Source organism: Tasmannia lanceolata, unplaced genomic scaffold, assembly GCF_043159265.1.
Source record: "Tasmannia lanceolata isolate RefF3 unplaced genomic scaffold, GAP_Taslan_0.1 ptg000005l, whole genome shotgun sequence".
NCBI lineage: Eukaryota > Viridiplantae > Streptophyta > Magnoliopsida > Canellales > Winteraceae > Tasmannia > Tasmannia lanceolata.
Window position 1 is genome coordinate 1,341,166 of NW_027518682.1, and position 24,439 is coordinate 1,365,604.

General features: G+C 37.7%; 2 protein-coding genes, 1 long non-coding RNA gene and 2 other non-coding genes across 10 annotated transcripts; 4 read left to right on the forward strand and 1 right to left on the reverse strand.

The window, feature by feature from the left end:
* Positions 1-1,165: 1,165 nt before the first annotated feature.
* On the reverse strand, positions 1,166-4,043 carry LOC143876450 (Tetratricopeptide repeat (TPR)-like superfamily protein). The gene has a single exon (XM_077378144.1). It carries the CDS (start codon positions 3,891-3,893, stop codon positions 1,416-1,418), a length of 2,478 nt encoding a protein of 825 aa, XP_077234259.1. The 5' UTR covers positions 3,894-4,043; the 3' UTR covers positions 1,166-1,415.
* Positions 4,044-9,015: 4,972 nt separating this feature from the next.
* Positions 9,016-17,207, forward strand: LOC143877014 (small ribosomal subunit protein uS3z-like). Of its 5 annotated transcripts, none has more exons than XM_077378716.1 (5): positions 9,016-9,147; positions 10,322-10,494; positions 10,639-10,725; positions 10,906-11,069; positions 16,958-17,207. In XM_077378716.1, the coding sequence occupies exons 1-5, from the start codon at positions 9,093-9,095 to the stop codon at positions 16,983-16,985; spliced, it is 507 nt and encodes a 168-aa protein (XP_077234831.1). In that variant the 5' UTR covers positions 9,016-9,092; the 3' UTR covers positions 16,986-17,207. The 5 variants fall into 5 exon arrangements, 2 of the variants coding, with proteins under 2 accessions (XP_077234831.1, XP_077234830.1); XM_077378715.1 differs by lacking the exon at positions 16,958-17,207 and adding an exon at positions 14,893-15,488; XR_013250519.1 differs by lacking the exons at positions 9,016-9,147; positions 16,958-17,207 and adding an exon at positions 14,893-15,487 and having other exon boundaries at positions 10,325-10,558; positions 10,901-11,069.
* LOC143878053 (small nucleolar RNA snoR143) lies at positions 12,041-12,212 on the forward strand. Its single transcript, XR_013250877.1, has one exon. It is a non-coding gene; the product is annotated as a small nucleolar RNA snoR143 (small nucleolar RNA).
* Positions 13,020-13,185, forward strand: LOC143878052 (small nucleolar RNA snoR143). The gene has a single exon (XR_013250876.1). It is a non-coding gene; the product is annotated as a small nucleolar RNA snoR143 (small nucleolar RNA).
* A 1,073-nt stretch (positions 17,208-18,280) lies between the features above and the next one.
* Positions 18,281-24,418, forward strand: LOC143877015 (uncharacterized). 2 transcript variants are annotated; one of them, XR_013250522.1, is made up of 4 exons: positions 18,281-18,463; positions 18,570-18,606; positions 19,653-19,962; positions 23,953-24,418. It is a non-coding gene; the product is annotated as an uncharacterized LOC143877015 (long non-coding RNA). The 2 variants fall into 2 exon arrangements; XR_013250521.1 differs by having other exon boundaries at positions 18,283-18,606.
* The last annotated feature ends 21 nt before the right edge of the window (positions 24,419-24,439 follow it).

The following is a 24,439-nucleotide window of genomic DNA, read 5'->3' on the forward strand; positions in this document are numbered from 1 at the left end:
CATACTAGATGGACTCCACCACAAGTTCCAAGAGCATAAATTAATAGTTTGGAGTATCTGCAACAAGAACATTTTTACAACACACAACACTCTACATTGTAGGCCCAGCAAGATCAACCAAAAAATTGAGTATGCTCCAGGCACACTCTCTTATTTACGGTATAGGCTCATTTGAAAGCATTGAGCGAAATAAGACGTGCCCGGTATATTAGATAATTGTGTATATCCTTCTCATCCTATTTGTCAGAAATTAGATTAGTCAGCATTTAAAGGATTACAGCATTTTGACTCTAACTAGGAAACCACTTAACATATGTAAAGAAAATGAAACTGGTGAAACAAAAGGACTAGCAGTTGCCAAACTAAAACCCCCATTAGTCCAGCATTACAATACTTGTGTCAGTGCCAGCTGGGTTGGGTTTTAGTCCTTTAACAAACAGTGATATTGAATTGACATTCATCTAGTGAAAACGGACCTCGAGTCCAAACAAGGAAACGGATGACCTGCCAACAACTAACTATTCAAATCTGATTCTCCTTGATTCAATTTTAATGTCTAAAGTATGTTTGCAGCACCATTATATCCAACCATTGATCAGCATCAGATAAGACAATCGGGCACATTCAAATCTAATAATCAGGAACTCTTACTTACAACAAACTGACAGCCTCTCTACCTAGTGCATCCAGGAAATGGCTCTGCAGTAAGACATCTACAAACAACATAAACCAATGATGGAAACAGTTTCACATTCTCGATGCAAATGGTTCTTCATTTAAATTTCTCATATGTTAAATACTCCTTTGTCATTCAAAAGAAAAGAAAAAATATGGTTGGAAATATGCCATAGGGTGCATTAAATTACAGTCCAATGGCTGTGAAGTTAAACAAGTGTCAAAAGACGGATTTGTTGCAACCATGGCTAGTTTAGTAAGACTGCACATGCAGCTTAAATAAGTTTGATACTCCCAATCTGAATAGAATTGCATTCCCAACTCGAAGATTCTGTTACCAAAGAAATCCAAATGAATGTAACTTCACAAGGACTAGAAAAGACCATACTAGGCAAGAAATCACAAGTGACAAAGCTTCATGAGAATAATAATAGTCACTCATAAAAGTTATGGTGCAGTTTCACACTATCCTCATATTCATCACTAGATATTATTTAAGTGAATATTTTTAATTATAAGTATAATATCTAAAATCCATGAAATGCAATCAACCGGTGCCATTGATTTACATCAACCATTTAATGATACAATCATTTACAACATATGACATTGGCATCTTCAGAATTACAAAGCTGAAGAACTATCACCCCTCCATATTTTCTTCAATGGGCACTTAACAGCTAGGTTGTAAAATTATCTCCTTCCTAGAGCCATTGGATGGCTTCGCTATATTCTCCTATCTAATAGCCTCTTCGAAGACATTCAGCAAGGATGCTGCATACAAAATCATCAGGTGTCACACCTTCAGCCACCATCGTATTGTACAACATTTTGGCTTCGGCTAGTCTTCCGACCTTGTAGTAACCGTGAATCAAAATTCCATATGCCACAATATCAGGCAACAAACCCCTGTCTATGGCACAGTGAAAAGCCCATGATGCTTCCTCCACTCGACCTTCTTTGCAAAGACCATCAATAAGGACACTGTAACTAACAATGTTTGGAGAGATGTGGTTTCTAAGCATCTCCTCATGAACTTCAATAGCATTTTGAAAATTTTGGGCTTTGAAGTAACCATCAATCAAACAACTATAAGTGACAACATTCGGTGCAGGCCCCAGTTCAAGCATTGCACCGAAAACCAACAATGCATTATCCATTCTACCTTCTTTACAAAAAGCATCAATTAAAATGGTAAAAGTTATGGTGTTGGGATGGAGTCCTTTACCGGTCATCTCTTCATAAAGCTGAACAGCTTTGGTCATTTTTTTTGCACAGCAGTAACCACTGACCATTGTGTTGTATGTCACAACATCAGGCTCTAAGGCATGTTCTATCAACTTATGGAAAAGCTGAGATGCCTCTGCCACATGACCTTCATTGAAAAGACCATTAATGAGAATATTGTACGTAAAAATATCAGGAATAATGCCACTACTAAGCATCATCCGAAATACCCTTAATCCAATGGTTACATTCTTCTTTTTACAGAACCCATCGATCAAAGTGGAGTACGTTACAACATCAGGTAACAGGCCATTTTTCAGCATTTGAAAGAGAAAACCAAGTGCCTCCTCCAATCTCCCTTGTTCAGTTACCCCCTTGATGAGAGACGTGAAAGTAATTACATCCGGTACTAGATTATCAACTCTCATTTGTCTGTATATCTTCAACACATCTCCTAACCGTTTTATTCTACACAAACCATCAATTAATATATTGTATGTAACAAGGTTAGGTTCGAAACCGCTCTTTACCGACTTGAAGAAAAACCTGACAGCATCACCAATCCTACCTTCCTTGCTAAGACCCTTTATAAGAATGCTATTAATGACAACATCAGGAATACAACCCCTCCTTGTCATATATTCGTACAAATTAAACGCATCTTTCAAATTTCCCAAATTGCAAAGGCCATAGATCAGACTACTATATGTCAAAATAGTTGGCTCAAGACCTTGCTTTATAAGCCTGCAAAAGAGACCACTGGCCTCCACGACTAGACCCTTCTGACACAATCCATTTATAAGAATGCTAAAAGTAACAACATTTGGTGAGATTCCCTCCTTCAGCAACCTCGCATATAACTCAAATGCCTTTTGTATGTCCCCCATCCTAACATATCCATCCATAAGTGAACTGAATATCATTACATCTGGCTTAATTCCACCATCCAAAGCCACTGAAAGAATACCATGTCCCTCCTCCATTCTACCTTCCTTACAAAAACCATTAATGAGAATACCATAAACAATGACATCGGGAGTTATACCAGTCTCAGTCATAATCTTGTAAAGTTCAAGTGCCTCCTTCAATTTAGCTACCTTACAATATGCATCAATCAAAGTACTAAATGTTATCACATTTGGTTTCGGACCCTTATCTAAAAGCATATCAAAGAAAACAAGTGCAAAACTTATCTGATTCCCCTTGCATAGGCTACTTAAAATCCTATTACAAACATCTGTACCTGGAATAATGCCTCTCCCCACGATAGCTCGATGAAAGTCCAAACACTCTTTGGCCTCACCCTTCTCGATAAATGCATTTATCACCACATTATACACAGAGGCATCCGGTCTAAATGACCCATCAGACAATTCTTCATAGATTTCCAAAATTAAATCAATTTGGTGGTTATCAATCAAAGAATTCAACAGTTTTAAACGCGAGTATAATGAAATGGGAATCCCCATTTTTCGCATTCGAATAACAGCATCAATAGAACGATCGATCATTCCCGCACGACAGTAGCATTCAACGAGGAAGCTATAGACAGTGCTAGGGTTAGAACCATAAATACGAAAACCATCAGAGAACTCGGAAAAAACATCAGAATTTCCAAGCCGTTGGATCATCCGATCAACAATCGGTCTAGCAGGATCGAACAAGCGCCTACGGAGTAATACATGAACAATGGCGCAGAAAGACCGAGGAGTGTGAGAAAACCCTAGGAAATTCTCAGACCATTCGAAAAAATGAACTGCTGAATTGGGTTTGGATTGAAGAAGACGAATGACATGTTCTACGTGGTCGGGCTTCAACTCGGATAGAGATATCCGGTTTAGGAGTCCGAGATTTTCTCGAGAAAAGGCATTCAAGATTTTGTCGAGGGTTTTTGAGAGAGAACTGGATTTTGTTGTGAAAAGCACAGCAGAAAGAAAGCGAAATGGGGAGGGGGAGGAAGTGATTTTAAGTATCTTTGACGCAGAAAGCATTTGATTTCTCCCTCTTTCGCGTTCCCGGAATCATCTTTATCACGGCTCATGAATTGAAATTAGGGTTTCGTTTCTTGCTCTTCAATTTTCTCTTTTTTGAGTTTTTGCAATAACAAGAAACTCGGACGTGGATCTCTTCGGACCGCAAACTCGACTCGGTCGAGTTCACCGGGTGAATTTTGTAATTACGGGTAACTGGTCCCGCATGCCCACTCGTGACTAGCCTTTACTGTTTTTTATTGGTAGGTTAGCCTTCAATTCAAAATGTTCATTGGGTTCACCCTCTTCATCGTACACCTGGTAAATGTATGCGGATCGGGCAATCGATCTGGTGGGCCATGAAATTTCATGGAGTGGGTGTCCTCTGTGTTAATTTGAAAGTTATCCACCCCACCACATTCCATACTGTGCCTTGTTGCCTTAACAGAGTTTTAATTTTAGAGAAGCTCTTGATAACCAAAGAAGATTTTAATTAAACGTATGAATGTGATCCTCCCTCAGCAATTGACGACCAACGATTTTAACCTTATAGAAGCAACTTCCAAAGTTCCAAAGACCCATTTTGTGACTTTAAACCAAACATGCAAAACTCCTCCAGGTCATCTCCTCATTCTCTTCTACATTGTCCCCCTTCTTCTGTCCATATTTTTACCATGTAAAATCAATCAGTGATTCTCTCGAGTTATACCCGCGTCGACTGATTACTCACCCATTTTTTGGCCCATTCACGTCTTGAAATATTGCCTTAAAATGCATGAAAACAGCAGGGGAGAAACTCCACAGACAGTTCCTGAGTACTGATTGGAAGCACTTTCATTATCCAAGGCAATTATAATCACAAATCTAATTCCGAATTACGGTCGTTAAAATGTACAAACAATAGGCAGTAAGCAGGGAAAAAAATCAAAATTGAGAATGATGTATTTGCTTCGAAATGCCTCACCTAGTATATCTCATCCTTAGGAATCTCGGGTGTCTAGAACTTCCTTGGATCCTTTAATTATTTCCTCATAATTCAGTTTTGGTTCTACTTTCCTCGGCACGGGCGTAATAGGAATAATTGCATCTCTATCAATAGTGCCATATTCAACAACTTCAAACGGGGGGTGTTGGGTTCCACGCAAAAGCAAATAGTCCCACATCGGTGAAGTGAAGAGATGCGGATGGACATATAAGGGACTACACCGGTAAAGTGAAGCGGTAAAGTGAAGAGATGTGGATGGACATATAAGGGAATGGGCACCCTCCCTCTAACGGCTAGCTTTTAGGGCTGAGTTCTACCAGGTTTAGTTCCCTACAAATGGTATCATAGCTAGGACTTCGTAACCCCGGTTTGCCGGAAACTCCAGTGTAGTTTCTATCTTTGTCCATATTATTCTAAATTTGTTCAAATGACAACAACCATTGAAACTGTAGCCGTATTTGTGTTGGGACAAATTGGAACGATGAATGGCAAATAGGCAAGGAAAGCCAGAGATAGGCAAGGCAAGCCAATTAACTAATTAAGGTAACAACCACAAGGAAAATAGGAAGAGGTGTGGGGGCCTGTTTGGTTGCCACATGCATGGCATCCTCGAGGATGTCCCAAGTAGAAAAATGCTCTTTTGGCAACTTTTTATGGTGTTTGGTTTGGGGTGCAACTTTGGATTAAACCAGAAAAAAAGTCGGGCTAGGTTGGGTTCGGGTTTAGGTTGAGTGCTTGGGCAACCCAACTCTAGTGAAACTCGACATTTTTTTATCAATTTTATTTTGTAAGCTTAAAATCACGGGTTGGGTCGGGTTGAACTTGGGTCGGGGTGGGTTTGGGTTGGAAAAAAGGGTTCATCGGATTGAAAACTCGTCGGGTTGGAAATCAGGTCAGGTCAGGTTCGGGTTTAGTAAAAACTTCCTGGGGTTGAGTTCAGGCTGGCCTCGACCCAACCCAACCCGACTTGAGTTGCACCCCTATGTTTGGTAGCCAATTTAGCACCACAATGCCTAGAGACTACTAGACAAGATTCAAAGGTATTTATTGCTTATATGGTGATGTCGCACCCATGTTCCCTACTTATACATCTCTCTCTCTCTCTCTCTCTCTCTCTCTCTCTCTCTCTCTCTCTCGGGGTGTAAACGAGCCGAGCTTGGCCCAGCTCGACTCGGCTCATTAAGCTCAAGAGCTGGCTCGGGCTTGGCTCGGCCAGGCTCGCGAGCCTTACCGAACTCGGGTTATATTAAGGGCAATGATATATTCACACCCCTCATCTTCCCTGGACAACCCTATCTAGTGTAATTTACTACTCTTTTTACACCACGGGCGGTGGTCTAAGTAACAAATGGGGTTCCAAAAAAGAACTGACATATTTTGCCTCCTCCTTTCACTCCATGGACAACCTTTTTAGTGTATATATTAATGTACAATATATATATTTAAATATATTAAATCCTTAAGAGCCTTAACGAGCTGAGCCTGGCCTAGCTTGGGCTCGGCTCGTTAAGCTTAACGAGCCTGGCCAGCTGGCTCGATTCGGCTCGTTAAGGATTCGAGCCGAGCTTTAACCGAGCCGAGCACGAGCGAGCTTCCGAGCCCTAGCCAAAATTGGCACCCTTATCTCTCTCTCTCTCTCTCTCTCTCTCTTCTCTTTCTACATATTGGTAATGACACCCCCTCCCATTACTCTTACAATATCGGCAGCCAAGCAGTACCCATCACTATTCTACTAAGTAAATCCTAGGTGGATCAAACATTACAAATGTTTGTCTCATTCCTATTGACTACTTATGCCACTAATCTACAAGGTTGCATCCAAACCAAGGTTTTAAATTTCGGTTTCGGTACCTATTTCGGACCCCACCGAAATCTGAAATTTGGTATTAAGCTTCGAAATTTGGGACCGAAAATTCGGAAATTTCGAATGAAATTTTTTTACATTTTTTTTTTTAAAATGCCATTTTCTAGAAATTTCTAACCGAAATTTGGTATTTCAGGAAATATCAAATTTTGGTTTTGGTCCCCGTCCGAAATTTTGGATTTCGGTCGAAATTTAAAATCATGATCCAAACGTACCCCATACCCCATTCTCTGATCAAGGGATGCACCTCAAGTTCAAAGCAATCAATATGTTATATGCCCATACTCAAACAAAGGAAGAAGAGTTGAAAAGGAGTGTATGTTTGAAAATACACCCAAAGCCTTATTTTACAGAAGATAAAAAGACACGAAGGCACCATTCCAATCGAAAGTACCTTTTCATTTAAAATGAGTCGCTTGAATAATCAAAATACCTCTACACAATACAAGTATCTTTTGAACAAAAAATATCATTCAAATAAAAACTTAAAATATTTTGAAAATATCCCTGAGTTTGGGAACCATTCAAATTTTCCACTGAATATTAGGGCCCGTTTGGATACCCCTTGGATTTGGATTTGGAGGTGAATTTGGATTTTTAAATCTAAATTCGGCGTTTGGCAAGCCTTTATGACATCTGGATTTGGATTTGAGTGAAATCCACAAGATTTACAAATTCCTCATATTAGTGTATTTTTTTGGATTTATAAATCCTTTCTGCGAGGGGTTATTTATAAATCTAAATATGACCCGTAAGGGGTTAAAATGACAAAAAATATACCAAAAAAGTGTTAAATGACTTAAGTACCCACATGACATTAAAAGTTGATCAAAATACATCGTATTAGGTAAATGACTAGAAAACCCCTTGCCAGGCAAAATGACCGAAATACTCTCATACCAGGTAAAAATGACAAAATACCCCCCGAGTCGTGCAAAATGACTAAAATACCCTGATGATATAAAAATGATCAAAATAACCTCATACAGGGTAAAATGACTAAAATACCCCAAGATCATGGAAAATTATCAAAATACCCTTATATCAAGCATGGTTTTAAATTTCGACCGAAATCCGAAATTGACCGACACCGAAATGCATCAAAACCGAAACGGTCATTTATTTCGGCCGAAATTTGACCCAAAAAATATGTTTTTTTAATATTAATTTAATATTTCACCGAAATTACCGAAATTTCGGCTGAAATTTAATATTGAATAATTTCAGTCAAAATTTTGAAATTTCACGGTCCGAAACTGGTACCGAAACCGAAATTTTAAACCTTGATATCAAGTGAAAATTACCTATGGCTCATGAAAAATGACTAAAATGACTAAAAATACGCCATATTAGGTAAAATGACTAGAATACCCCCGGGTCATGCAAAATGACATGAATACACCTATACCGGGTGAAAATGACCAATTACCCTGAGTCATGAAAAATGACTAAAACACCCTTATGACATAAAAAATGATCAAAATACCCCCGTATATGGTAAAATGACTAGAATACTCTTGGATCAAGGAAAATGGTTGAAATGCCCCTATATCAAGTATTTTAGGGCTTTTTGGTTTTGTTAGATTTCAAATTCAAATCCAAAGAGCATCAAAACAAAAAAAATTAATTTAGATTTGAAATCCAAATCTATACGTGGTCGTCCAAACGCATTATTTATAAATTTGTGAATTTTAAAATTCTTGATTTCAAATCCATGGATTTTGGAAATCCAAATTCACCTCCAAATCCAAATCCAAGGGGTATCCAAACGGGCCGTTAGTATATTTAATGGAGAGGGAGGTTGGGAGGAGGAGATACCTGAGTATGATGTATTTTCACTTTCTTTTTAGTCGTTCTCTCAAGTCTCTCTTCCTCCCCACCTGTTTACCCGTCTCACGCCACTTTATAACCAGATATTCTATGGGAAAAAAAATTCACAGTTGCCAAGCACGTACTAGAGATAACTCTAGTGACACTATTCTTGCTGTGCATAATTTCTATAGCTTGAATTTCCAATACTGCTTGCCCACAGACGCATCCAAGATGGCTGATGAATCATTATCGGTTTGTTGGGCATTGCAAGCCTGATGCCTTTGGGGCAATCTATTGTAGGGAAGCAGAAGCGTATGTTTTTTGTAGTCCTTAATCAACCGGATGTACGTACGGCTGGGATGGGCCCGTGACAATAGACATTGGGTCCCACAGTAGTCGTCGGTTCTTTTTTGACGTCAGATCACGGTTAAAGGGGCGCATTATCCTGAGGAGGGCGAAAAAATCATCTCCTATCCCCATATATCTTAAGTTGACCTGCTAGATAGGGCCATAAGGGTTCGATTTAAGAAGCCGTCAAATCACCTTATAAGGGGAGCGCATGCGTAATGTCGGGTTGGAGAGGGGGGTTTTGAAAATATCATCTCCCTTGAGATATTTGGGGTAGGGCTGCAACTCGAGCCGGGTTTTACCCGACCTGCATCGACCCGACCCGAAAATAGCCTGGGTTGGGTTCAGGTTTCGGGTCGAGCCGGGTTGAGCATTCAAAAGCCCGCATGAATCTCGGGTCGAGCCGGGTTTGAAGGGGCCCGACCCGACCCGACCGGAATTACATAAGTTATAGTATGTACATTTTTTTCTAGGGATAATTACATTTACACCCCCTCTAGTTTCTTATACATCCACTTCCACACCTATAGTTTAAAATGTGACAAATACACCCCTGTAGTTTCAATTTGTTTAAGGTAGGCCTCCTCAGCTGAAGGTTCGTCCATAGATTGAAGGGTTAGGATGATCTGATGGAGCTGATTTTTTGGGCACACCCTATTTATGTCAGGGCCCATCAAATGAACGCTTTGGATCATCCAAACAATGTGGGCCCACATTATTTGGATGAATTTTTGGTAGTGTTTGGATTCGGGTATGGGCCCACATTATTTGGATGATCCATAGCGTTCATTTGATGGGTCCTGACATAGATAGGGTGTGCCCAAAAAATCAGCTCCATCGGATCATCCTAACCCTTCAATCTATGGACGAACCCTCAGCTGAGGGGGCAAACCTTAAACAAATTGAAACTACATGGGTGTATTTGTCACGTTTTAAACTATAGGGGTGGAAGTGGATGTGTCAGAAACTAGAGGGGGTGTAAATGTAATTATCCCTTTTTTCTATTGTTAGTTAAAAGTTAAAAGTTAAAAGTTAAAAGTGAAAACCCACGCATCCATTGTTATTGTATGTGAGTGTAATTTCTGCTTGTATGAGTTGAGTTGATTCAAAGTGTTTGATTCGGCATTGTATGATTGTAATTACAACATTGTTTGATTACAGCATTGTTTGATTCAAGTGTAATGTGAGTGTAATTACATCATTGTTTGATTCAAGTGTAATGTGAGTGTAAGTTTTGCTTCTATGAGTTAAGTTACCTTGCCAAACAAGAATTTTCCTTAAAAAATTGTGTCAACGTGAAAAAACCCGACCCGACCCGACCCTACCCGAGAGGGCCGGGTTTGGGAATCGTGGGTTTTCCGGAAAAAAAGCCCGACCCGACCCGAGATATTTCTCGGGTAGGGTTGGGTTCTTCAAAACCCGACCCGAGTTTCAGCCCTAATTTGGGGGTCGATTTATCACTGCCGTCTGTATATTTTTCGCATTTCGCTTGCAAAACTGCCTTCTCACTGGTAAGGGTTTTGGAGGGCTTTAATCTCATCAACTCCTCCAAAACAACAGACGCCTCCTTTCCGAACTCCAACATGGGGACTCAGATGAGTAAAGAGACGAAGGTCTATAAACCCTAACCCTAATCTCAATCCCATTCTTCCGATCTCCTTTCTTCCACCCGTACTCGTGAGAGATCCTCAAATCTTTTTCCTTAAATTCAAGGAAATAAAATCCCCGTTTCTTATTTTGATTTTTTCTCCTTTCAGTTCGTGGCAGATGGAGTTTTCTTCGCAGAACTGAACGAGGTTCTCACGAGAGAGCTCGCCGAAGACGGATACTCGGGAACGTTCTTGGTAAGATTTGCTTTAGATTTAAAGAAAAGAAACTGCTTTGAAATATTAGATCTGGATTCTTGGTTTTCGATCACAAGATCTTGCTTTCTCTGTAATTCAGTTATTTCTTATTTTATTTTAATTTAATGAGGTTAGGCTAGAGGAAATGAGTTTGAGGGGTATTTTTAATGGATAGGTGAGAAGGGAAGGAAAATTAGGGAATTGACATCTGCTGTACAGAAGAGGTTCAATTTTCCGGAGAACAGTGTGGAATTGTATGCTGAAAAGGTTAACAATAGAGGTCTTTGTGCTATTGCTCAGGCATCTCTCCGGTACAAGCTACTCGGTGGTCTTGCCGTTCGAAGGTAGTACACACATACTGCATTTCTCATGTAATTTATATAAATATGTATACATAGCACGCACTATATTTCACGTGCAATTCAGATAAATATAACTAGGTAACACATATTGATATTGTAAATCACCAATGCACTTACAATTTTGATTTCAATATGCATTTCGGTTTTGGTATTGTTATGGTGGCAATGAAATGGAAACATTTCGATCGTTTCGTGTGGATTTTGGTGGAAATTTAAAATTTTGCATGTGCTTACATCTATTTCTTCATTCAAACTTTATCTTCAGTTCTCTGTATTGCTGTTATCACTTGAGTAGAAATTTGAGTGCACCTTTATGTTTCATACAAGCTTTTTTTAATGTTTATAAAGTGAAGGAGGTAACTGTTCTTCATGTTAAAAAGACCATACAAGTATTTAATATTGATAGGATATTACATAAGATGTGGTTGTTTTGAGCATTTTCTGTTTGTGTTATTACAAACCTTTCTATAAAGTTCTGAATTTTACTGATTTTAGTGCAGCGGAGACTGTAAAATTCCATGCTTCAAAACTAACAATAAGGAGAACTGTAATTTGTACTTCTCATATATGATTATAATTCATGGACTGGGTAAGGGAATTGGAAGTTAAGATGAACACTGCTTCTACTATTTCTCACATGTGAGAGGTTCATATCTTTAGTATGCATCACACATTTGCATTTTTATTTGTGATAAAACACATTATTCATATATGCATCTTGTCCCGTGCAGTATCGGTATCAATCTGTACATCATCCAGATTATAGCTTATAGCACTAACTCTATCTATCTGGGTCCCTTCACCATCTAACATTATATGTCAGTTTGTCTATGTTCCATTGACAGGGCATGGTATATGAGGTTTACTTGTAAACTGCTTGTATGTGTTTCCATTTCTCATGGTCATATGTAGATATATGTCTAAATATTTATATTGTATTGTATTGTATTGTGTTGCATTGCATTTGTTGGATAGTAAGAGGCCTCCGTGGTTTTGGTGGTGGGGCCTTGAGCAACAATGCATAAAAGAAAAGCCATTATTTGGCAGCGGCCAGACAACCGTAGAGATGGATCCACAGGTAAATGGCACTAAATGCTGTTTGTCTACTGATTCCATCTCACACGTCCTTCCTCGTTCTTTCCTTGTCATTTTCTTAACATGCTATGTAAGTTGTTTTCCATACAATGCACATTTATTAAAAATACGGGTAAGAATTATGTGGAATTCTAAGCCATTTTGGTGGTTAGAGGCGCACAGAATTAAACAACTGTATGAAATGTGTATAGTTTATGCATGTATATATGTGTATGTGAGCATGCATATGCCTGGATGGTGCATGTTTCTCTTATTTGTATGTTGAATATCATTCTCTTTATCTTTTTCAGTGAAGCAAGATGAAATGCAAATATAATGTCTTTTCATTACTTCTAAAAAGAGAATTAGTCTTGTCACCGGGCAACTTCTGCCCACTGACATTAGGTTGTAATCTGCACTTTCTTTTAATAAATAATTATTATTATTATTTTAAAAAAAAGATGCAATGTGAAATAGAATTGTTCAATATTTTATGCGTCCATGTTTCTCTTATTTGTATTTTCAAGAAACATGTCTCTAGTATGCATCATTTAGTTCCATTACTCAGTTATTGTTGCTGGTAATTTTGGAACTCTTAGGTCATGTTTTCATTTTCTTTTTCTTTTTTTTTGGAAAACGCACTATCCATATATGCATCTTGTCCCATGCAACATTGGTGTCAATCTTGATTCTGAACACTATCCAGTTTATAGTTTATTCACATGTTGTCCATCTGGGTCACTGTGCTAGGTAACATTGTATGCCATTTTGTATATGCTCCGCTGACAGTGCATGATATGAGCATTTCTTATCGTCATATGTATGTATAAATATTTTGTTATATTATATTATATTGTATTGCATTTGTTGGATAGTTAAGGCCTCTCCGATTTTGGTGGTGAGGCCTTGAGGAACAATGCATAAAGGAAAAGCCATTAGTTGGCAGCGGCCAGACAACCGTAGAGATGGATCCACAGGTGAATGGTGCTAAATGCTGTTTGTCTACTGATTCCATCTCACATTTACTCTCTCCTCCTTTCTTATCATTTTCTTACGCTGTTTTTAATTCAGTGAACAAAGTTATTGAAAATGTGACTAAGAAACATGGACCATTCTATGTCATTTTGGTATTTGCAGCACTGTTTCAAAAATCCCTGTGTCAATTGTCAACTTGCCCAATTCAACTTCCTTCTACCTTGGCTCAGTTCTTGTCAGAGTCTTTGTTTTGTTCTACCAAGTCAATTAAAACTCATTTGACCTTCCCAAGTTATGACCACGTGAACTGAATGCTTACCTGCGCTGCACCGAGTCGAATAGGATCTGCTTTGGCTGCATTTTGGATCGCAGCCACATTTCGAAACATTCGTTTGGAGGCACACTTTAATTCAAATAAATGTATGGCATGTGTATTGTTTCTGCACGTATGTATGTATATGTGCGCTTGTATTGCATTCTTGCTTTTCATGGATGTCTATTTTTGCAGTTCTATCATGATCTCTCTAATTCTGATTAAGAGTAGGGTACATAAAGAAAAGGGTAGGGTCATAAAGGAAAGGGTGCTTTATCTGAATGCCACTTGTCTACCAATTCCAACTCAAATTTCATCTTTATTTTTATTGTTTCTCTTGTACTTTCCGGAGTGGTCCTCCTCGGCCCGCTCCCTTATCTAATGAAATCATTCAGCCATTTCAAAAAAAAAGATAAAGATATTGAAAATAACAATAAGAGAAACATGCACTATTCTAGGCCATTTCAATTCTGTACGCAATGTGTGTGCATTTACTTTTCTATGCATGCATGCTTAATTTGTACTTGTACTCAGGCTCTATCCCATTCAAAATTATATTTTTCCATTAAAAAAAAATGGCTTCTTAATTTGTGACTCTGCGGCCCTGAGCTATGGTGCATAATGGAGAAGTTGTTCTATCTTGTTCTATGATCAGCGGTCAGATAACCGTAGAAGTGGATCCACTGGTGAATGGTTTTGCTGCTCGTCTACGGATTCTCTCTCACATTTCATCTTGTTTACTCCTAGAAAACTCCATCCACATATAGTCAAACGAAATCTTTCGAATTGAATTTTCTTTCCTAGAAAACTCCATCCACATATAGTCAAAAGAAAACTCCATCAACATCAACTCGCAATAAAAAACCCTGCACCTATCCTTTTCTTCTTGCCCCCCTTCTTGCCCCCCCACCCCGCCACGCACACACACGGTCCACCACCAAATGTCCTAATTAGTATGCACTGACAGTCCTAAACATAATAGCTACTGGATTTTATTTTTAAAAAGGCACTGAAATCAGCAAGTTAAACTTGCACCATACATTGGTGGACCCCATCTGCTGCACATTGACGTCAAATTTTGCATCACGAACAGTAGCTTCTTCTTTCCTCCTCGGTTCATGTTTCTGCTTATCTGCTCTAATTTTGGGTCAGGACCAGTCCTTGTTTACCCCCTCTCCTTGCATATGTTGCTTTCAGATGTTCCATCTTTCATCTACTTTTGTCGGGTTACTCGAGTATGAGTTTGTCTAATTTTTTTTGAGAAGTTGATGTTATTTGCCACGTTCTCTTTATGAATCAGTACAATTCTTTTGTGCATTAAAGAACTATCGTATAACCCAATCTTGTTTGCCATTAAAGAACTATCATATAACCCATGGCTCCCTTTCTTTGATTGCTTAAGAAGTTTGTGTTTTTTCAACTATTTTGACCCAACCAATGCAGGGAGTTCTTGGTATTTAAGGTGAAGATCATGTTGGATTGGGATCCCAAAGGTGTAAGCAGGGGCCCATGACTCCATTGCCTGATCTTGTCACCCTGACTCCTGACTTGGGCGTGAGATGTCACCCAGTTTGGGTTCGGTGAGATTCCTTCAGAGTATTTACATAGGCTTGTCTATTGACACAGGCTTGTCAAGGTCCCAATTTGGATCGGATCCACCTAAAGTCTAGTTCACGATTCATTTGGATACTTATTTGTTCGGGTCTTAATTTGGGGAATTCATCAGGCCATCTTAGATTCTTTAACAATAAAAAGTCTCAGATTGGTAACAAGTTTTCAGACTTTTGTACAAGGCAGAAGTGAGAGAACTGATGGGGGGTTGAACATATGAAGAGTTTTTTGTTGTCTTAACTTTTGTAAATATTCATTATTTAGGGAGGATATCCTTTTGAGATGATTTTTTGGGTGATATAAATGAACGGCTTGGATCTTTGAACATGGTAGGCCCCACAATGTGTTTTTGGTAAATAGGCACATATATAAGGAATGCTATCAGCACTACTTCATTTCTAATGGCGAATTCTTCATCTGCACCACAGTTGAAAACTCCGACAGAGAAGGCAGCTGCTTGGATGGGGTTGATCAATATGGGAAAGTAGAAATTTTTATTTGGGCGTTGATATTTTCACCACCTCACCCCCCGCCCCAGTATGCATGCACCTCCCTTATAACGTGAACAGTGGGCAACTTTACAGCTTTTTGACGTCAAATCACGTTAAGAGGGGAGCGAATGCGTACTGCGGGGGAGTGAAAATATCATTGCCCTTTTTTTTTTTTTTATTCATTTAATTCATCCAAGGTGGATGTTCTCTCCTGAGAATATGATATGCAAAATTGGGGTCTAACAATTAATGCTCCATAAATTTATAATCTCTTTTCAGATCGTTTATGAACCGACTTTGTTCTGTGCTTATAATTTACTATTAATTCAAGTACTTAATACAGAAATCCATTAATACAAAAATCAATTGATATAAAATAAAAGAAAGTAGCATTTTAGGAAACATAGATATATGTATCTAATGATGTTCAAAGTAGATTTGTATATAGGTATATCGACAACACTCTCTCTTCGATTTTGTTCCCATGCCTTCTGCCTTTTGCTAGGGACAATTGCAGAAGGCATTTCGCTGAAGGGCTGTTGCATATGAGAGCAGCTACACATCCTCAGATTTTATATTATTCCTTTAATTCATTTGAGGTGGCTGCTTTCTCATGCATCAGCCCTTCTGCGACTGTAATGGTCCCTAGCAAATCCCATATTTATATAAATACATAGAAAAAATTTCTTTGGTCTCTTCAATGAAACTCATTCCGGTAGTCGAACCCATGGACTCTAGTGTTGCTGTGGCAATGACACTAATGACAAATGTAGGCAACATTAGACTCATCAAGTAGTGACAGGAGGAAGTTGCCATTTTTTTTTTCTTGCCAGGCAGAAAGATGGGCATTGAACCTAATGCACTTGAAATATAAGTAGGGTAAGGACACAAAGTTCGACAAAAAAAAGTGTCATGTGACTGAGATATAAGGGGTTGTACAATACCTATCTGGTAATTAATAATCTCTAATATCTTATATAAAATGTGGTCGCTGCCCATATTAATTATTTTGGTAGATCTTGTTCCGACTAATCCCTAGGGTTAAAAAATAGCTTATTTCTATTTTTGCCACTTCTCTTAAACCCTGGATGTTAACTGAAAAATCATAACTATGACACATACTGTGAAACTAGTAAAACAGAACCGTGCAAGGATTGTTTTTGAGCGTACAGCCAGAATTTATAGCTGTACTTTTTTCTCTGGTAGTATGTTTCTTCCTGTAGTATGTTTTAACAGTAGTATGTGTCGATATGCAGTAGGAGATAATATTGAAGTTCTATGGATCCATGGAAACGCAATTGTTAAATGCTTGTTCATTAATTTTCACTACCCATTGAGTTCCTTGTTTGCTGCTATCATGTCGGTTCCATTTGTAGCTAATGTTGTATTTTGGTGAGAATATGTAGGCGACTTCCAGGGGAGAGGAAGGTATGACGCTCTGATGCCGCCCACATTTCATACGTTCTAGATAGGCTGATATTGGGTTGTTTAAGGGGCTGTTTGTTAGAACCAAGTACAGTTAGGAACAATTGGAAGGTTTCATACTGTTCTCTTACACCTGCAAAAATATATTGAAAAGTTGTTAATGTACTTATGTTGCTGTGGAACTGTTGTTTTCTCATTAATTAGATGCATTGTCATTTTCTTTGTTGGTAGTACAGAGCTTGGATTTGATGCTGTCTGCAGCGTTCTTATGGAAGACCTGTAAATTTGCAAAATCTAAGGCTCTGTTTGGATTGCAAGAAAAAACATTCAGGGCAGAAAAAAATTTCTTAGGAATTTTTGTCTTTCTAAAACTTACAGGGAAATGATATGATTATAGTTAATTAGAGGTTTATTATCAAAAAATTAAGGTCCTTAAGTAAAAATTGAACAAGGTTGGTTCAACTCATCTTATTTGTGTGTAAAAAAACAAGGAATTATAAGTCATCTTATTTCTGTGTAGAAAAGCAAGGAAATATAGAAATATTTTTCCTTTCCAATCTTTTCTACAAAATTCCTGCAATCCAAACATTTGTCAGGTCCATTGATCTAATTGGCGATCAAAACTCAACTTGAACGAATTATCATAGACCGTTGATCCATCTAGCCTCATTTAGAATTCTACCAATAAAAGCTATGATGGTGATTTTGTCACAGTTTCAAAATTCCCCAGCTTCATAGTGGAATGACTGTTTTGGCCGGCATTTGTGTTTAGAAACACTGGATTTTGTAGGTCTTTATCTTACAAATGAAAAGCCCATTCGGCATTAGGTTTGAATCATATGGGTTGCTTTGTGGTGGCCTACGAGATCAACCTTCTAGACTATACACGCAAGTCCTCAGGAGAGACCCAAAAATTGTGAGTTAGGAGTTAAGACTGAGTGTGTTTAGATAGGCTAGCTATTGGCACTGCCATAATCCTTATCCTTACTATTCTAAAAGCGTAAACCAACGAAAGTTCGTCAACCAACTTTAGTCAGAATTCTCTCTGTATCCTGCCCTTTCTTTTTATTTAACTTCCAAATAGGTCCCAATTTTTCAGGGCATTCTCGTCATATCAGCCTCCTGATTTGCCCTCCATATCCGTTAAAAAAAAAACCTGCCGCATGTAAGCCACGCGTTTAGCGTTTCCACGTGTTGTCAAAGTCCCACAACGTGTATCACTTGATACCTTCGATTCTCTCACGTTTTTCGAGAAAGTAATCTCCATCGTCCGTTACATCAGCCCATTTTTGTCATTATGTTTTGTAAATGAAGTGTCCAAGAACTCATGGTCATCTCAACCAACCAGTTTTCTTCCCTGCTAATTCTCTCGACCACATCGCCATCTCTTCTCTCTCGACTCTATCGATCACTGCTTCTTCAGGCAATGACGGCACAGAACCGTCATATCACCTTCGTTTCCTATAGAAGATCTCCAGCGAGATTTTGTAGGCATTTTTTCCTCCTCTCCTTATTTTCTTTTACACTTTACCTTTTCTGTTTTCGTTAATGGCGAGTGAGTTCTCTTTCCATACTTATCAATTCGACTTTCAGCTTTACACATTTAGAATGATAAAGCGTCTTCCTCAAGGTACTCTCTCTCTCTTTTGTTTTACTTTTCCAGTTGGGGCCAAAGAGATTAGGAACCGGAAGGATCTGGAATTTCCAACCCTCTCTAATTCTCTGCAATTCCAAACTCTTACGCTTCTTAATCTCTCCGGTCCTTTATAATATGCGTTTTTTCTTCCTTTTATTTTTTCTTTGGAACTTTTCTGTTACCTGATAAGTGGGTCTGCATATGCTTTACCTCAACAGGATATTTTATTTTATTTTTTACTTTTTTATTTTATAGGTTGTGGATATAATTTACTCATAGCTTTTTTTTTCTATTAATGGTGAGTGGGTTTCTTTATAACCATGGAAAAATAAACGTGGATTTTTTTTCCGGTTCTCTAATATTGAAATTCCATTCCAAAGATTTGTGTTTCTTCTTGTATTTCTTTGATTTTTACCTCTGAAATAGATTTCCTTTTCACAACTCTACTGTCTTGAAGAAGGTGATTGCAGATGGATATTGGTTATTTTAGAAAAGGGGAATAATCCTTTATTGTGAGCTTGCTCTATTAGGGCTCTTTGGGTGCATAATCTTATCTTTCTATGCTGCTTTCTTTGTTCAGTGATGACTTTCCAACCGATTCCTTAATCTTGATTTGCTTACTGAAATGTCTCAATTATGCTGTTTCTTTCTGTATATTTACTCGTTCTTTTTTCCTTAGTTTGTTAATGAATCATCCAATTATTTGTAGATAAGCAACAAATTGATGGTACAAAGAGGTCTGCATAGCCACATGTGAAACCTTTTTTTTTTTAAGAGCAATGATCAAATCCCCCATTATATGTGAATCATTTTTAACTCTTCTCTAACTTTTGCAATTTTTGCCCTGAAACTGATCTATAGCTAATAATTGGGGGCCTCCTAGGGATATTCTTATTTGTAAACAAACAAGAAACTTATGGTAAATTGAGGTCTACGATAGCCACATGTGAAACTTTTTTTTTTGTTGAAGATGATCAAATCCCCATTCTATCTGCATCATTTTAAACTCTCTAACCTTTTCAATTTTTGCTTTGAAACAGGTCTGTGGCTACTAAATGGGGGCCTCATAGGGATTTTCACTTGGCAAAGAAATGTCTAAATCTAATGTTCCATAAGAAAAATCTGGCATCTCATAGCATTTTCCGTTCTTAGATTCTTCCACTTTAACTTTACCCCTTATAACACTTACCAAATTGAGCAATGGCTTGTTTACTTCTACAGATTCCAAGGAGTTAATAAATGAAGCGTATGGCCGTCAGAAAATCCCAATTAAGGAAATCCCAATTAAGCAGATCTATGCTGCCATGAACAGTCTAAATGCTTTGAACTTCGTTGGCCACCGTGTAGCAGGTGAATATCTATTTCTAACTGCTGCAGTATTACCCTCTATTTCATTCTCAGAGATCAGAATTTCATCAAATTAAAACAAAAAAAAGACATCTTTCTTCTAAATATTTGGCACCAATCACAGAGGACAAAATACTAAGCACGGGAACCCTGAGAAAAACCAATATGATGAACTGCAAAAAATATGTTGTTTTACTTTTACAAAATCTGGCAATAAAATGCTTTAAAGATAAAATACAATAGAAGTATATGTGAATGTGTAGTCATATATTTAACACAGTGCTGCCGAAGAAGCAATGTAAATGGTCAATTGAATGTTTCTAAACATTTTTTATCAATCACCATGTGTACAAATATGTGTCGTGAACTCGTGATAGGCAACATTTTTTGAAAATGGAGTTGGCTTTCTTGTATCGAAGTTTGAGATACCCCTTTATGTCAATTCTCATGGTGGATATGCATTTTTTATATATCTATATAAACATTCATGCAATTAGATGTCATCCCCTCAGCAAAATAAAATAAAAAAGCTTACGTCTTTGAACATTGGGATCATAATCAGATCCTAGGGTTTAGGTAGATTTCTTAACAGCTTTCTTTCACTGTGACAAGAACAAAATATTTTAACATTTTATATTGGTTCCAGTAGAGTGGAGAAGCTCGGATATTTATGAATGCGAAGTCATGGTTATTGCGAATAATTCATTGTTTTCTTAAACTACATATGACTAAATAATCCTGTCATGACATATTGTAAAAACAATACTCTTGCTTATAATTACAACTTCCCGTAGCTTAATAATTATAATAACAAATATTATAATTGAATAATAAATTCAATTAAACTAATTAATGCTGTTTGGGATAACTCTCCCTACATCTCTCCTCCACACAATGAAGGCTTTCTATCATATAAATGATTTTGAGGTGTGAGATCTCTAGGATTCCAAACTTTCTTTATAGAGAAAACCATACCAACTGGCCATAGAATCAATTGTTTCTTCTTAACGATAGAATGAGTTAATAATACTTACTTGGCGAAAGACTAAAGTATGAAATGAGTGCATATAGTACTTAGGTTTACATTACATAGTGTTTGGACTGAAGACATGGGCTTGGATTGCTACCTTCTTCATTTGTGGTAAGCAGAAGCTATGCAGTTTTTTAAATTGATTTGAATTGATCTTTACCATTGATTTGGAATGTTTGGTTCTTGGTTGTGAGTGTAATCCTTTGTTTAGAAAAGGAGATGCAAAGAGAACGGCTTATTTCAGTCTTTCAATTATTATGGCGAACTTTATGCTTTACATTATGCACCGAACCTTCGTTCTGTCAATAATATTGTGGGCATATCACCGTTTGTCAACCTCTTCTATCTTTCCGTCACCATCGGAGCAAAAGTGGCCTTCTATATGGTGGTTTACATCATATGAAGCATGGATGGGGTTCTGTTTTTGGTTCATTGCCCATAGCTATGAGTAGTTAAAATGTGGTCTTCTTTATTGGTACTCCTTTTTACAGACTCTGGCTACCGGGAGGAAACCTTCTTATGTGAGTCGCTCAAGTCCAATGCGTCTTTCTCTGGCAGTGATCTTACAATCCACACATATGATTTAATAATTCAAGATCTTTTAATTCTGGATTATGTTCCAGAACTAATATGATATAAATTAGTTCAAATTAGTTTTAGTTTCCCTTATATAAGGATTATACTCTTTCATAGCATGAAGATCAAGGATGTGGATGAAATTTTTTTCCAACGTAAAAGATATTTTTGTTCCTTCAGCTATGCTTAACCTATTAACTTTCATGTGCTAGGAGGAGTTATAGAAATTGTGGTACTTTTATTCTGATTTGTCTATTTCTTCTAGATGATGTTTTATGTTTTGTTCTTGAAATGTTTCTTCAGCTATGTTTAGCTTACATTTACTTTTTCATTCATTTTTTTGAATGCACATATTTTACATTTAGGCTTTAATAATAGTCTTAGGTTTGTTTTGTTTGTTCTCTTTAACTATTGTTGTTTTAGGAGAACCTATACTTTTCTACATTAGATTACTTATATTGTTATGATGGTTAATTGGTGAAGCTTGCAATGATCAATTTTTTTGTAGCAGTATATTCTTATTAGTGTGCTCAATCACATCTTTTACCTTCCTACTTCGTGGCTGCCTTATTTGAGTGGGTGACTTTTGTGTAGCAATCTTGTCGGTTTATTTTGTCCGCTCTTTTTGAAGTGATGAGCCTTATTCTGTTTATCTTCTCAACTAAATGCTTCTTGCTTGGATGCCAGTTTTGTACTGCATTTCTGTGGTCCTTTGAACTTATAGCCATTTAAGTAATTTTGTATAATACATCAATTGAAATTTTGGCCATTAGTATCAGCTAATTGAGATTGTCAAGCTAGGGAGTGTGCATAACTGATACGTCTTTTTGAACTATGATTCATACTACACAAATGTTTCAATAACTTTCTCATATCTAATCCAAAAAATGAGCTTACTAATTGGAGATGGGGAAGTTTCAAGCACCTATTACTTTCAAGTTATTCCCCTGTTCAGTGACACAGTCTTAATCCTATTATGTTTCCTCATTGGCTTTTCCATTTTCAATTTTGTTGCGAACCAATTCTGGTTGAGCTCCATGTTTGCTGGCAATGTTGTTGGCCTCTCCAATGGTGTTGTTGCAGGATTGTCTAATATTGGTTTAATCAGAGAATTCAAATTGCTGAACTTGTAGCAGCTAGCTTTGGCTTGGTAAATTTGATTTCTAGGTAAACGTTCATCTTAGGGGTGATGGTTTGGTATGAGGAGCAGGTTGCATAGCTTGGAGACAGTCCAGGGCATTGCAGGGCTTCTCTATGTACTGTTTGGCCAGGTGGATTCACTTGGTGGATCCGTTGTCATGATGTTTGGTTTCTCTTTGTTTGCTCAAGCTGCTCCTGGGCTGACGTTTGAGGTGGTTCTTTTGGTTTCGAAAAGGCAAAACCTTGTTTGTTTTTCTAATCATATTCACAAGGTACTCTGCTTTAGACTTCTTATTCGATGGCTGAAAGTTATAACTGAAAGCAGAGTCAATACAATATCAAATCAACCTCAATTTCAGGTTCTTCGCGTGGTACAAGATTCAATTTCTTCTCAGAATAAGCTTTTAAATTTTGCAATTCCCAATTAGATGAATGTGTATAGATAATCCAGATTGAATGACCAACCTATTGTAGCAATCATAACATCCTAACCACATGTGGCACAGGGCTTGACACCAATTGCTTTCAATTTCTTCTCAGAATAAGGTTTTAAATTTTGCAATTCCCAATTAGATAAATGAGTACAGATAATCCAGATTGAATGAGAAACCTATTGTAGCAATCATAATATCCTAACCGCATGTGGCACAAGGCTTGACACCAATTGCTTCGCATATGTGGTAACCAAATCGGTTGCCAATGCTTTATTCTGGTTACTATTAATGAACTCGATGAAGTGTTTTTTTGAAGAGGAATGAACTCAATGCAGTACGCATAACAAATCGTAGATTCGAACTCGATCAAGACTTTACATGTTAAAATTTGGCTCAGTTTTCTTAAACCAAAAAACTTGATTGAATACTCACAAAAATCTCGATCTTTCCGATACCCCTTATGATTGAAGCTGGAGCGGGTAGACCATTGGGTATCTATCTCTGACATCCCCGATCACCGATCCTTTTGAAATTTGGACTAACACATATTATTTTTAAAATCATATTCATTGTGTACTAACTTGAATTTCAGTCAAATACTCGATCAAATATCAAGACTAAACAAGGCTGAGTTAAGTTACCAGTTTTTATACTTTGAATTTTTTCGGTGAAAGTGAACTGGCGAGCTTAAAATCATATTCATTGTGTACTTACGGTGACAACCCCTCTTGCCATGCTTTAAAATGACCCTTTCTTTATTTTCACTCTTTTTCTTTCTTGTGTAACACTGATGCATCTAAAAACTTGTTGCAGGTCCCTAGGGGTAATTTTCGGAATGACAGAAAGTGGTGAAACAGTGGGTGCGGTTATAACTCAACTTTTATTCTTTTCTGGCCTCAAATAGTCAAAGGAAACAGGCGTCACTCTGATAGGAATCATCATTCTTTTCTGCACCTGATACGCTTGATATGCTTCCCACTGAGGTGGAATGTTATGTGGCCCATCCATTGAAGCTAATGGAAGATCAAGGGGCCCATCCATGGAAGAAGATTACTTCCTGTTTGAATGTGATTCTAAGGAGAAAAAGAAATGTTTACATCAGGAAAGGCTACAATAATTCCCATAAGTGAAGAGGCTCATATATTCACCTCATAATTCTCTTTGATGGTGCACCTATACATGTATAATGTGGCTGTCTAAGTGCAATCTCAACTGCTGAGGATAGGATTAGGGTCATGTTGATCCCACATTGTAACCTGTAATTAGCTTTTTATTTCTTGATGTGGGTTTAGTACTTCAC

Excerpts from the sequence above, each read along its gene's own strand:
- LOC143876450 (XM_077378144.1), bottom strand. The coding sequence starts at position 3,893 with ATGCTTTCTGCGTCAAAGATACTTAAAATCACTTCCTCCCCCTCCCCA.
- LOC143877014 (XM_077378715.1), top strand. The coding sequence starts at position 9,093 with ATGCGTAATGTCGGGTTGGAGAGGGGGGTTTTGAAAATATCATCTCCC. Across the intron at positions 9,148-10,321 it reads AATATCATCTCCCTTGAGAT|ATTTGGGGGTCGATTTATCA; the intron begins ATTTGGGGTAGG and ends GTTTCAGCCCTA. Across the intron at positions 10,726-10,905 it reads GATACTCGGGAACGTTCTTG|AAGGGAAGGAAAATTAGGGA; the intron begins GTAAGATTTGCT and ends TGGATAGGTGAG.